The sequence below is a fragment of the Lontra canadensis genome, unplaced genomic scaffold (assembly GCF_010015895.1).
Source record: "Lontra canadensis isolate GAN:19392208 unplaced genomic scaffold, GSC_riverotter_1.0 scaffold19, whole genome shotgun sequence".
NCBI classification, from domain to species: Eukaryota; Metazoa; Chordata; class Mammalia; order Carnivora; family Mustelidae; genus Lontra; species Lontra canadensis.
The window spans coordinates 10,120,704-10,135,528 of record NW_022631013.1 but is presented as its reverse complement, the minus strand read 5'-3'; the positions used below and the strand labels follow the sequence as shown (position 1 = coordinate 10,135,528).

Below are 14,825 nucleotides of genomic sequence, written 5' to 3'. Positions count from 1 at the left end.
TAGATGAATGTTGTTGTTGTTAAAGATTTTATTTATGTATTTGACAGAGAGAGATCACGAGTAGGCAGAGAGGCAGGCAGAGAGAGGGGGAAGCAAGCGCCCTGCCGAGCAGAGAGCCTGATGCAGGGCTCGATCCCAGGACCCTGAGATCATGACCTGAGCAGAAGGCAGAGGCTTAACACACTGAGCCACCCAGGTGCCCCGAATGTTGTTTTTTCTTAGCCTAAAACAGTGGTGGAAATGGCCTTGCTCAATTACCATTCATTGCTTGTCTGCTGACAAAGATTGAACACAGTTATATATTATACATCTCTTTTGTGGAGAGGGAATAAAATATGGTGGTAGGATATATAACAAAAGGAATTTCCTTTCTGAGTCACACAGGAATTTTTTGGAGCCCAAAATAACATCTAGAGATCTTGCTTCTTATTGGGCAAGTACACAACCATATTGTCCTTAAGTCTTTATGCTATAATGCTCAGGAAGTAAAAGTGAAAGAAAAAGGATTACATAGTATTACCATTGTTTTAATACTGTTATTACTGAAAGCTTACAATTTCTTAATATACCCAGATAAATAATTCATATGGGACTACAAACTCTCTTCTCCAGTAATTTGTGGCTTAGATGTAAGGCTCCCTGCTAATTCTGATTAGATGGCTCTATACCTAAAAATGCTATAGGGGAAGATAAAGGTGAGAATATCTTGTACAGAAATTGTTTTCTTCTGAATAATCTGTACATAAATATTAGCATCTTTGAGTGCTATAGAAATCACTTTCTGTCTTCCATAGGAAGAAATGAGGACTTGTGTAAAGACAGACAGTAAGCCAGTTCTTTATTTACCTTCTACTTTTCTTTTTATTCATTTGGTTTTTTTTTAAAGCTAGGCGTGGACCCCAACACGAGACCTGATCCCAGGACCTTAGGATAATGACATGAGCTGAAGGCAGCCACTTAACCGGCTGAGCCAGGCAGGCATCCATTCTGTTGGGTTCTGATTTTACAGTTTAAGAGTTTTATTTTAACCAAATGTTTGTCAAGGTGCTTCAAGTAGCTGAACCTCTGTGGTATACTGTCAGAGACTCTTTACTGGTTGACTTTGGGTAGGTACTAGGTAGAATCTTAGGTGTCTTGCTAAAGGTGACTTTGGGACTTATTTTTACGATTTTTTAAAATTTATTTTTTATTTTTTTAGTAGGCTTTATGCCCAACATGGAGCTTGAACTCAACAACTCATAGATCAATAGTCGCATGTTCTACCAACTGAGGCAGCTAGGTGACGTCATTTTTCATAGAGCCCTCCAAAATTAGGGATTAGAAATCAACTTATTGGGGGCACCTAGCTGGCTCAGTCAATGGAGGATCCTACTCTTGATCTTGCAGTTGTAAATTCAAGCCCCATGTTGGTTGTGGAGATTACTTAAAAATAAAATCTTTAAAAAAAAAAAAAAAAGCTTGCTTATTTAATACCACAGCATGGACAGCTTTCCATGCTTTTTTTTTTTTTTTTTTTTTTTTTAAGATTTTATTTATTTATCTGACAGAGAGAGATAGCAAGAGAGGGAACACAAGCAGGGGGAGTGTGAGAGGGAGAGGCAGGCTCCCCGTGGAGCAGGAAACCCCATGTGAGACTCCATTCCCATGACCCTGGGATCATGATCTGAGCTGAAGACTGATGATTAACAACTGAGGCACCCAGGCACTCCGAACAGTTTTCCATTTTAATAAAAATCCTAATTAATAAAATAATAAATAAAATAAAATAAAAATAAATAAAATTAATAAAAATGTTAAAAGGACTTTTTTTTTTTTTTTTTTAAGTAAACTACCCCCAACAAGGGGCTTGAACTCATGCCCCAAGATCAAGAGTCGTGAGTCAGTTGGGCGCCCCATTCTTTTTTTTCTTTTTTTCTTTTAAGCTTTTATTAAGTAATCTCACCCAGTGTGGGGCTCAAACTTACCATCTAGATATCAAGAGTTGTATGTTCTTCTGACTGAGGCAACCAGGCACCCTTGAGCACCCCATTCTTTTTTTTTTTTTTTTTTTAAGATTTTATTTATTTGACAGATCGCAGAGAGGCAGGCAGAGAAGGGGAGGGGGAAGCAGGCTCCCCGCCGAGCAGTGAGCCCGATGTGGGGATCGATCCCAGGACCCCAAGATCATGACCTGAGCCAAAGGCAGAGGCTCAATCCACTGAGCCACCCAGGCACCCCTGGGCACCCCATTCTTAAAAGCTCTATAATATTGTGTGGCTATACCCAACCCCTGTGGTGTCTCACTATTTAAAAATTTAGGTGCATCTAGGGGCGCCTGGGTGGCTCAGTTGGTTGGGCCTCTGCCTTCAGCTCAGGTCATGATCTCAGAGTCCTGGGATCGAGCCCCGCATCGGACTCTCTGCTCAGCAGGGAGCCTGCTTCCGCCTCTCTCTCTGCCTGCCTCTCTGCCTGCTTGTGGTCTATGTCTGTCAAATAGATAATAAAATCTTAAAAAAAAAAAAAAATTTAGGTGCATCTGGATGGCTTGGTTGGTTAAGCATCCAGCTCTTGATTTCAGCCAGGTCATGATCTCAGGGTTGTAAGATCAAACGCTGTGTCAGGCTCTGCACTAGTCAGGGAGCCTGCTTAAGATTCTCTGTCTCCCTCTCTCCCAGTCCCCGCCCTCTCTAAGTAAGTAAAAAATAAATGCTCACTTTATTTTTAAAAATATTTTATTTATTTATTTATTTATTTATTTATTTATTTATTTATTTGATGGAGTGAGAGAGTGCACACAAGCAGGGGGAGTGGCAGGCAGAGGGAGAGGGAAAAGCAGGCTACCCATTGAGCAGGGAGTCCAATGTGCAACTTGGAGGACCCTGAGCTCATGATCTGAGCCGAAGGCAGAGGCTTAACCAACTGAGTCACCCAGGTGCCCCTTCCTTTTATAGTTTTTTAAAGATACACCCAATGTGCCCATTGTGGGGCTCAAACTCAACAATACCAAGATCAAGAATTGCTTGCTCCATCTGACTGAGCCAGCCTGGTGCCCCAAAATTAATGCACTTTAATTAAAACTGTTTACTCATTTCCTTAGCAGAAGTTTCTAAAATTGAAACTGTAGTGTTTACACCGTTCAATTTTTGATACATACTGTCTGAACGTATTCTGTTGTTCTTTGTCTTGACTCTTTTCTTTGCTCCTACCCATCTTCTTGGTTTGGGATAGGGAATGGATTCTTCTGCTTCATTTTCAGTTGTCTTCTCTTTGCCCAACTTTCAGCAGATTCAGGCTGTCCACTTTCCTTTTCCTGTCTGACTTAGTATAATTTATCTTGTTGTCTGATCGATGTGGATTTACTTTCCTTTCCTTCATTAGGCTGCAGCTAAAACACTTTGCAGTTTTAGAAACTTTGTGAGCTCCTCTATCTTATTAAGCTGTCTTGATCTCTCTATGTGCATTTTGCATTCCTCTATATACACTTTACATGCATTCGGAGATGTACTCTCTAGTCTTATAAGCTTCCTGATTGTAAGGACTTTGCTTTCTTTTTTCCCCTCTCTGTTTTAGAATGTAAGCTGCAGGGAGCCATTGAGACTCAAACTTACCTTGCCATGCTGCTAATTCCTGGCAGGGATCCCAGTAGGTTAATGTAGAACAGCCCCATTCTGGGATTTGTTAACAGAAGCTTCATGAAGACTTGGCCCCTTGTCAGTGAGCTTGGGGAGATATTCTGTGGCAGCTCATTCACAGCCCTTTCCCTTGCTTTGAAAAAGCAAAAGGATTCTGTCCTTCACATGGTGCTTTGTCATTCCTCTGCAAGAGTGAGGTTGTGGGTAAACTCATGGTTTCCTAGGCCCTCTAGAGACTCAGATGTTACCAACTTTTTCATTTCCCTTGTGTCAAGTGTTTTTCACATCAAGAGTAGATGAAACTACACCATACAAAACTAAACTTTAGAATAGTATATTACTATTAACTCTTACTTGTTCAGCACCAGTTCTGTGCTGAGCCCTGTGCTAGACATTTTAGGTTTTATTAGATCTCTTAGTCACCCTAGAAGGCAGATATTATTCTGGTTTTATAGATAACAAACAAGATTTTGAAAAGGTTAACTGACTTGTCTAAGATTGCATAGCTAATAGATAACAAATATGGAGTTCAAATTTAGATTTCTCCCAATCCCAAACTGGAGAGGTTGGACTGAACACTTTCTTGGACATGAATAGTTGAAACCTTATCTCCATACCTTTTCTGGGTGGCAGAATGGAGCCCTGTTTTAAAACAGGAATGGCCCCCCCCAAAAAAAAACAAAAACCAAAATGACAAAGGAATGGCCTAACACAGTGGACTAAAATAAGCCTTAGCCAGCCCTCAGATTTCATAGGAGAAATGGATTTTTCCAGGTTGCAGGTCAGTTTAGTTTACTCTTGTATCTTATCAAGATTCATTCCTCCTAGCATACAGAATAAATTCTCTCTACATCAGTTTTTCTCAAGCTTCAGTGTACCTGGAGATCTTGGGAAACTCCAGATTCTAATTTAATTGGTCTAGGACAGGGCCTGAGATTCTTGGGTCCTAACAAGTTCCCCAGTGGGGGAACTTTGAATAGCAAGGGTCTGTCTAGATTAGAGATTGTTAAACCTGGGCAGTCATTGGATTCAACTGGAGATCCTTGGGGAAAAAAGTTAGTTTTACAGGCCCTAAAGTGAGAAATTTCTAATTGGAGTAGTTTTAGGATAGGGCCTAGAAATTGTTTTTGTTTCATAGGTTTTCTGAGAAAAAATTCACCCAAGTGATTATCAGTTTGGGAATCATCAGTCTAGAAGGTAACATGTTATGGACGCATTGTCCCACAAAACCACAAAGGCTGGGGTGCCTGGGTGGCTCAGTGGAGTAAAGCCTCTGCGTTCGGTCCGGGTCATGATCCCAGTGTCCTGGATCCAGCCCGGAACGGCTCTCTGCTCAGCAGGGAGCCTGCTTCCTCCTCCCTCTCTGCCTGCCTCTCTGCCTACTTGTGATCTCTGTCTGTCAAATAAATAAGTAAAATCTTTAAAAGACACAAAAACCACAAAGGCTTAAGTGAGCAGTTAATTTTCCTTCATTAAACATTTGAGGGGCTACGTTGTATAGAGTTCATTTGCTCTAAAAGAGTAAGAAACCCACTCATGTTTATTGGATAGTTCGCAAACCCCAAAAGCAGGAAGTATCTCTAGATCTCAAAATGAAACAGAACTTGGAAAACCATTAGAACTAAAGGTGTTCATGCTATTGCTCTTCTATTTCCTTCTCTTTGGGGACTGGCTTTGGTAGAAATTAGCCATCCATACAGTTTGGTCTAGTGCCACCGAGCCAGTTTCACATTCCTGAGAGAATTTGATCCATCCAGGATAGCCTCTGGACTGGTCCTCCCTGAGAGAGGAGGGATAGTTCTCCTCTCTGGGTAGTTCTCCGATCTGGAGGTCTGGTCTTATATCAAACAGACACCTAGATGTGGGGTCCCCCTAACATTGTTGGGCAGCCTGCCTGAAAAATGTCTTCCACAAGCATTTACCACATAGCTTTGCATTGTTGAGGCAGGATCACAGAACCAAATAAGATAGTCCCCTGCTCTTTGAATTGGGAAGGCATTATTAGCTTGCAGGGGGAAAAAGACAAGATTTTAAAGCAGTGATACAGTCTAAGTGTTGTGGGTAGTTAGCTGTCTGGAAAACCTACAAAAGAAAAATTTAACCAGCCTGAAATATTTAGGGAATATTCAGAGAGGACATGTCCGAACTGAATCATGAAAGATAAGTACATCCTGTCCAGGTACAGAAAAGGGGGGGGGAAGCATTTCTGGTATTGTGAAGAGCATGAGCATGAAACAAAACAAAAAAATTACATTTTGTTGCAGATTTTTGTGTGAATAATAGTTAATAAGCTGTTATTTCTAGAGCATAGATCCATGGCAGGATGTAAAGCTAGAGAGAAAGGTTGGGGCCAGATTGAAGAATCTTGATGCCATGATAAGGAGTTTAGATTTAGGTAAAGAGAAACCAATTTTTTTTTTTTTAATGTTTGTTTATTGGGGGGCGCCTGGGTGGCTCAGTGGGTTAAAGCCCCTGCTTTCAGCTCAGGTCATGATCCCAGGGTCCTGGGATCAAGCCCCGCATCAGGCTCTCTGCTCCGCGGAGAGCCTGCTTCCTCCTCTCTCTCCCTGCCTGCCTCTCTTGCCTACTTGTAATCTCTGTCTGTCAAATAAATAAATAAAATCTTTAAAAATAATAAATAAATAAAAATATTTATTTATTGGGGCACCTGGGTGACTAATTCATTTAGGCATCTGACTCTCAGTTTCAGCTCAAGTGGTGATCTCATGGGTTGTGGGATTGAGCCCCTTGTTGGGCTTCTTGCTGAGTGGGGTGTTTGCTTGAAAGATTCTCTCCCTCTCCCCTTCCCCCTGCTCATTCTCTCTCTCTCTCTTTCTCAGATTAAAAGAAAGATTCAGGGGCACCTGGGTGGTTCAGTGGGTTAATGCCTCTGCTTTTGGCTCGGGTTGTGGTCTTGAGGTCCTGGGATTGAGCCCCACATCAGGCTCTCTGCTCAGCGGGGAGCCTGCTCCCACCCCACCCCACCCACCCCCGCCTGCCTCTCTGCCTGCTTGTGATCTCTGTCAAGTAAATAAATAAAATCTTTTAATAAACAAATAAATAATAAAGATTTAGTTTAGACAGAGCGTTTGCATGCAAGTGCATGAGGGCAAGGGGAGTGGAAGAGAGAATCCCCAAGGAGACTCCCCACTGAGCCCAGAATCTAATGCAGAGCCCAATCCCACAACCCTGAGCCCATGACCCAAGCAGAAATCAAGAGCCAGCTGCTCAACCAACTGAGCCACCCGTGCGCCCCATGGATATTTATATCTTATGTATGTACACACACACACACTCACACACACACATATATATAAACTTTAAGTATTTTTATTTATTTTTGCACATGAGAGAGAGCATGCTTGAGTTTGGGGGAGGGGCAGAGAGAGAAGCAGGCTCCTGGATGAGCAGAGAGCAGGATGTGGGACTCTATCCCAGGACTCTGGGATCATGACCTGAGCCAAAGGCAGGTGCTTAGCTCACTGAGCCACCCAGGCATCCCACCTATGGATATTTTTAACTGATTGCTGTTTTTATAAAGATGACCGATACAATATAGAGAATAGTTTTGATGGTGGCCTTGCTTGAAGGCGCAAAGACCAGTTGCAGTTGTCCAGAGAGGTGATGAGAAAGAGGATGAGAGGCAGGAGCCAACTGAAAGAATAGTTTCTCCTTTCATAGATCTCCTTCCGGTGCAAGCAGGTTACTTTATACAGAGATTTGACATGATTTGGCTTCATCACAAGAATTGCTCAGAGGATTTTAAGCTACCTTCCTGTACTAAGGTATATGGTCACATTGCTAGCACCTAGAACAGTACTTGGTATTTTGTTGGTGCTGAATGAATGAAAGAGAGTGAATCATTTAATCCCATAAAGAGTTTAATAAAGACTCAGGAATGTTCTTTCTTAGAGACCAAACGTTTCTTTGAGTTAAATCTGGCAGAGTAAAAAGGGGTTAGGTTGGAAAAGAGGTGGAGAAGAGCTTGTCATATCTCTAGTCACTCCAACAAACCTAATGTTTACAGTACATTTAATAGTAATTGTGATGGACTCTGGGAATTTTGTTTTTAAGTTTCTATACATGGGTAGATGAGAATTAGATATATAAAATATGTCCAAGGGGTGCCTGGGTGGCTCAGGGGGTTAAAGCCTCTGCCTTTGGCTCAGGTCATAATCCTGGGGTCCTGGGATCGAGCCCCGTATCCGGCTCTCTGCTCAGCGGGGAGCCTGCTTCCCCTCTCTCTCTCTGCCTGCTTCTCTGCCTATTGTGATCTCTGCCTGTCAAATAAATAAAATCTTGAAAAAAAAAAAATATGTCCAAACTGGCAGAAAACCTTTAGTCGGGTTCTTTAGGTCCACAATCTAATGCACGTCCTCTTTGAAGCTATCTTTGAATCCCAGGCAGAATTTATTGCTTGCTAATCTGTGTTCATGTAACATGTTATCCTTGTCTCTATTGTATTTTCTTATTTTCATATTTCATTTGACTAATAGCCCTGACTATGCCTTTAGCAATTCCCAGAGTCTAAAATGTTTGAGGGATAATTGAGTGAACAGGTAGTAGACATTAATTAACGTTTAAGGGATAATTGAGTGAATGGGTGTTTGTACCCCAGGTTAGCCACATGGAAGAGAAACTGTCAACTTACGTGTGTCCCTTTTCTTGTAGCTATTTGTCGTGGATGTGCAGACAAGCCAGATCACCAAGATCCCCATTCTAAAGGACCGGGAGCCTGGAGGCGTGACCCAGCAGGGCTGTGGCATCCATGCCATCGAGCTGAATCCCTCCAGAACTCTGTTAGCCACTGGAGGAGACAACCCCAACAGTCTTGCCATCTACCGGCTACCTACACTAGATCCTGTGTGTGTGGGTGATGTAAGTTTCCCCAGTAACTGTAGAGGTAGTTTTGTTCCCCAATAACTGTAGAGATAGCTTTGTTCTTAAGCAGAGCCTGGTAAGTAACATGGACCCTCCTCCCACATGCCCCCTGGGAAAGAATAGTTTCCTCTAAATTTCTGCTGCCTGCAAGGGTATGGGGGTAAGTTGTGAGAGTAGAAATATCAAAATGGGGACTGAACACCCCATAGGGAAGTATATTGACAGTGTGTGTTTGATAAAGGGATGAGCAGTATACTTTAGGGCCAGCAGCAGTGGTTTGGTGTTTTAATGCAGTGTCCGTATATCTCCCATTGCCCATAGTCGCCAAAGTTTATTAAATCATTCAGCAACTATTTATTGAGCTTTTTATGTCTGGGCATTGTTTCAGAAACTGGGGACAATGTGGTGAATAAAACAGATAAAGCTCCTCACCTCTTGGAGGGAGACCTATAAACCAATACATAGACCAATAAATATTTTCCAGCAGTATATCAGAATGTGATAAGTGCCCTGGAGAAGAGTAAAGGCAGATTAAAGGGATAGTGGTGGAGAATGCTGTTTAGAGGATGGTCAGGGAAGTCCTCATTGATAAGAATGACATTTGAGTAGGAAGACACACAGGAAGTGAGAGTGAGTGCACGTCATATAGATGTCTGGAGACGAGTTACAGATAGGAGGAATAGCAAAGAGGTCAGGTGTAGCTGTTGTACCAGGAAGGACAGAGAGGAGTGGTAGGATGAGGTTAGAGGGATTAGAAGTGGGTGATCGTGTGTAGGAGCCCAAAATAAGACATCCAGAGGTTAGAAGGCAAGACCTGTGTGTCTACCAGACATGTTCATTGCCTGTAGGAATGCTAGTTTCATTTCAGCTTTGAGCTCAAGACAGAAGTTAAAAATTATGAAAAAAAAAAAATAATAATTAAAAAAAAAAGTTAAAAATGGTGGGATCCTGCCCTATGGGTTAAGCTCATCAGAGATCAGAATTGTAATTTTTACAAAGATATTTTCAGTCAGACTATAAGCTTTTAAAGAGTGTGACTTGTAATCCTTTTTTACTAATTTCTTTTTTTTCCTCCCCTCTCCAAGGATGGACACAAGGACTGGATCTTTTCCATTGCATGGATCAGTGATACTATGGCTGTGTCTGGTAAAATTGACCTTTTATATGGAGTTTTGATGTGGCAGGGAGGGAGGGACACTAGAAGTTAAAAGGGGTAGCAGTGTGATTAGAAATAGCCCAGTAGGGCGCCTGGGTGGCTCAGTGGGTTAAGCCTCTGTCTACGGCTCGGGTCATGATCTCAGGGTCCTGGGATCGAGTCCCGCGTCGGGCTCTCTGCTCGGCAGGGAGCCTGCTTCCTCCTCTCTCTCTCTCTCTCTGCCCGCCTCTCTGCCTACTTGTGATCTCTCTCTGTCAAATAAATAAATAAAATCTTTAAAAAAAAATTTAAAAAAAAAAAAAAAAAAAAAAGAAATAGCCCAGTAAACAGACCATTGGCCGGGAGATCTTATTACCAGTATTGGCTCTTTCTCTAACTTACTGTGTCTCCTTGGATAAGTCATTTCCCCTGTATATTCCTGATCTGGAAAGAGGAGTTACCAGCATTCTTCATTTATTATTCATACTCTGCCTTATTCCCAAAAGTATGTGTGACAGCATGTTATCCACAACGTTTTTGTGGGCTTCATTGTGACATTGGTTTTGAAAGTGTTTTGGAATAGTTGATGTGAAGTATTAGTAGTTATTTTCTGTACAACTATATGGTGTGTTTCTTGTTGATAAAAGCTATAGGATTGGGGGGAATTTCTTTCCCAGTGGAAGACATCAGAAAAAAATACATGGAAGTGAGTGTAGAGAAGGTAATCTAGAGATACACAAATGCTTTCTAGATACCTACAGCACCTTAGAAAGTAGGCTCAGAGTGCTAACCAGTTTTGCTCAGGACCCATATGTAAAAATACAATACCCCAGTTCTAGATTCTTATAAACATTGTATGTCACTAAGAAAAACCTAACAAAAACCCTCTTAGCTACAGTTTCTTTACTATCTTCTCTGCTAGCATGCTCATTATCTATATCTTGAAATACCCCTGATATCCATCCATATTTTTTCTCTGCTTCTGTTCTGTCTTCTCCAGTCAATCTTCATGATGCTGCTATACTAGTTCTTTGAATTTTTTCCGGGTCTCCTGGGTGGCTCTGTTGTTTGGGCATCTGCCTTTAGTTCAGGTCATGATCCCAGAGTTTTGTATCGAGTCCTGCATTGGGCTCCTTGCTCAGTGGGGAGCCTGCTTCTCACTCTGCCTGCTGCTCCCCCTGCATATGCACTCACACGCTGTCTCTCTCTCTCTCTCTCTGGCAAATATGTGGGTAAAATATTTGAAAAATAATAAAAATTTTTTTAATATTTTTTCCTTATTATAAAAGTAATATGTGTTTATCCTAATTTTTTATACATATATTTTAAGATTTATTTATTTTTTTGAGAGAAAGAGCACAAGAAGAGGGAGAAGCAGAGTGAGAGGGAGAAGCAGGCTCTCTGCTGAGCAGGGAGCCTGATGCAGGACTTGATATCAAGACCCTGAGATCATGACCTGAGTTGAAGGCAGACACTTAACTGACTGAGCCACCCAGGGGCCCCCATAAGAAAATTTTTTTAATACAGATAAACAAAAAAGACAATAAGAATTATCCTCGATATCTCTACCCAGGGATAACTACTGTCAATATTTTAAAAATACCTTGCCAGTCATTTTTCTGTACCTATTTTTTTAGTTGGTTAAAATGGGATCATACAGAGGGATGAATATGTAGATAAATGTGCCAAGTACAATAAAATGTTGATTGTAGAATATTGATGTAATCGAAGAGTTCATTGTAAAATTCTTTCAATATTTCAGTATGCTTGAATTTTTCATTATAAAACTTGTGTAGTTTTATTTATTTATTTTTTTAAATTTTTTTATTTGACAGAGATCACAAGTAGGCAGAGAGAGAGAGGAAGGGAAGCTGTCTCCCTGCGGAGCAGAGAGCCCGATGCGGGGCTCGATCCCAGGACCCTGGGATCATGACCTGAGCCGAAGGCAGAGGTTTTAACCCACTGAGCCACCCAGGCGCCCCTTTTAATTTGCATAATAAACCATGCATAGTTCTCCAGATATGTCCTTCTCTCTGGCCTTTTCTAGATTTCACATGTGATAAAACCTCTGCGTTAAATCCCTGCCCATAAGCCTTATGGCTTATTCAGTAGATTTGCAGTGTGGGAAGGGCACCTTCTAGTCTAAAGGAGAGTTGGTGAATAACTTTACTGGAAAGGAATTTTATTTTTATCTATCTTATCTATTTATTATATTTAATATAATATAAATATTATATTTATATAATAAATATTCAAGCCCCACACTGGGCCCAGTGTGGGCTTGAACTCAGGACCTTGAGATCAAGACCTGAGCTGAGATTAGGATGGTCAACTAACTGAGTCACCCAGGTGCCCCTAGAAAGGAATTAGGTGCTTCATTTATGTATACTAAGGAAAACTATCTTTTTAAGTATTAATTTTTTATAGAACAGTCGTTATTTATTTTTTTAAGTAATCTCTGCACCCGACATGCAGCTCGAACTCTCAACCCCGAGGTCAAGAGTGGCATGCTATACCAGCTGAACTGGCCAGGTGCCCCATATAGTCATTCCTAACTTGGGGCTTATGGTCCCTCTGGACCCATGGAAAGCCTTCGAGAGGTTCATGAACCTCCCTAAAGTTGAATGCACAGTGTGGTGTTTGGTGTATTTTTCTAGGGAAGAGGGTCTTTAACATTCCTAGGTCTCTCAGAGGCATATAGTCAGAAAAGATTAAGCACCACTGATTTCAGGTGGAGGGTCCCAAACCCTACTGCCAGACATTGGTTGTGCGTGCATGCCCAGGTGACCAAGCCAAACGTTTGGCTTGGAAAATTACTGAGTTTTCTCAAACTTTGTAGTACTCTCTTTCAAAAATCTAGTGCCTGGCTAGCTCCGTCGGTAGAGCATAAGACTTAAAAAATTGGGGCACCTGGGTGGCTCAGTGGGTTAAGCCTCTGCCTTCAGCTGAGGTCATGATCTCAGGGTCCTGGGATCGGGCCCCGCGTTGGGCTCTCTGCTCAGCCGGAAGCCTGCTTTCCCCTCTTTCTCTGCCTGCCTACTTATGATCTCTCTATCAAATAAATAAAAATATAAAATCTTTAAACAAAAAAAGTCTCTTAAAAAATCCCAGCAAAGGAGGGTGCCCGGTTGGCTCAGTGGGTTAAAGCCTCTGCCTTTGGCTTGGGTCATGATCCCAGGGTCCTGGGATTGAGCCCCACATCGGGCTCTCTGCTCTGCAGGGAGTCTGATCTCCTCTCTCTCTGCCTGCCTCTCTGCCTACTTGTGATCTCTGTCTGTCAAATAAATAAAATCTTAAAAAAAAAAAAAATCAGCAAAGGATGCCTGAGTGGCTCAGGTCATGACCCCAGGGTCTTGGGATTGAGCCCCGTATCAGGCTCCCTGCTCAGCAGGAAGCTTGCTTCTCCCTCTCCCACTCCCCCTGCTTATGTTCCCTCTCTCTGTCAAGTAAATAAAGTCTTTTAAAAATAAATAAATAGTAAAATTAAAAATCTTACCAAAGGTTAAAGGTTATATTTTAGCTCCTACATCTTAGTTAAATCATTCCTCTTGTAGCTCTTAATGTATACTGTTCTCTGTTTTGCAGTGGGCCACCTGACCAAGCTTTAGCACATATGAGGATGATGTACAAAGATCTTGGTTTCTGTAGGACTGTCCATAGAGAGTTGGGTTATGTCTGACATCTGTGGTCTCCTTGCCCTGTAGGCTCACGTGATGGCTCTATGGGACTCTGGGAGGTGACAGACGATGTGTTGACCAAAAGTGATGCAAGGCACAATGTGTCACGGGTCCCTGTGTATGCTCACATTACTCACAAGGCCTTAAAGGACATTCCCAAGGAGGACACAAACCCTGACAACTGCAAGGTCCGGGCTCTGGCCTTCAACAACAAGAACAAGGTATGAGCTCACCACGGAGGAAGACTCACTCTATTGCTTCAGCTTCTGGGCTTATATCTTGGCACTTGGCTTCTCCTTCCAAGTTAATAATTGCTAATATAGGTTAGTTCTGAGCCCATGGAGGATTGAAGGCTGAGGGTTGCTGGTGAGAAATTATAACTGAGATTATGAAACCCATCCCTTGCACTGAGCTCTGCAGTATTTCTCTGGAGGGTCCATCTTTGTGGGTCAGCCACGCAGAGTTACCCTAGGGACACTAAGGACACTTTGATTTGACTGTCTCTCATTTGCACATGCCTTTGCAGGTGCTCTATTTTGGGTGTGATTTTCATACATACCTCTGAAGACGATGGCTTTTTTTCTCTTTGGTATTCAGTTTCTTTTCATGCTTCACTGCCTCTTTTCAACCTACCAGCAGGTCTTACCTAATCATTTAGTCAGATCTGAAACGGGATATTAAGTAGAATGTTGGGATGGGGACTCAGAGCCAAAAGAGAGGAAGAGCTCCCAAAATCTCAATCAGGCCACATTTTGAAGGGTAGTTCCCTTAATCTCCTAACTTCTGGCCATAACTGTAGCCTAGAGATAGATTGAGATTCTCCACTCATAGAAGTTCTCATACTGCCATTTATGAAACTGTCCTTCATGTGTTTATTCTGCTGAAACTATCTAACAGGATGTCATGGGAATGATTGCATAGTAAGAGCTTTTGGAATCATGGGTGTTTATATTACTGCTAGAACCTGGCTTCCTTTTTGAGTTCTCCCAAATAGCAACCTTAATTTAATATGCTGTCCAGCTGCATTCCATGGAGTGAGGTGATGGGCTGACCATCCCTGGCCCCCCTGCTGGAATCATGGGATAAGAATGAATGAAGAGTGGGAGGACCCCAACCTTCAGGGTCCTCCCCTGCTTACTACCATGTATTAGTTGCTACAGATTGAAATATAACCTGTTTTTCATTGCTCTTGTAGGAATTGGGAGCAGTATCTCTGGATGGTTATTTTCATCTCTGGAAGGCTGAAAATACACTGTCTAAGGTGTGATGAACATGACTTAGTGGTTTTACCTGAAAATTCACCTTTTGGTTAAAATACTTTTATTCTTCCTGAGCCTTTTCATTCTTATCTAAGTCACCAGTTTTCCAAGGGTCTGGGCATGTTAATGCACAGTGCATGGAACTCTGAGTCTAACATGCCTCTCTTAAAAGTCTTTTAAAGAGATCAGAGGGGGAGAATCTTTCACATTGCAAGGACTTGCTGTCTACAAGCAGTCCTCTAGTCCACAAGGCATTTAAGTA

The 14,825-nt window shown here is 42.0% G+C and overlaps 1 protein-coding gene across 3 annotated transcripts in view; it reads left to right on the top strand.

The window, feature by feature from the left end:
• The window catches only part of DCAF12 (DDB1 and CUL4 associated factor 12), a 28,476-nt gene that overhangs the window by 7,388 nt on the left and 6,263 nt on the right, over positions 1-14,825 (top strand). For all 3 annotated transcript variants that reach the window (XM_032860392.1, XM_032860393.1, XM_032860391.1), the window contains 4 exons: positions 8,283-8,489; positions 9,578-9,638; positions 13,332-13,525; positions 14,500-14,565. In XM_032860392.1, coding sequence (XP_032716283.1) covers positions 8,283-8,489; positions 9,578-9,638; positions 13,332-13,525; positions 14,500-14,565 — 528 coding nt within the window. The remainder of the gene's footprint in view (positions 1-8,282; positions 8,490-9,577; positions 9,639-13,331; positions 13,526-14,499; positions 14,566-14,825) is intronic.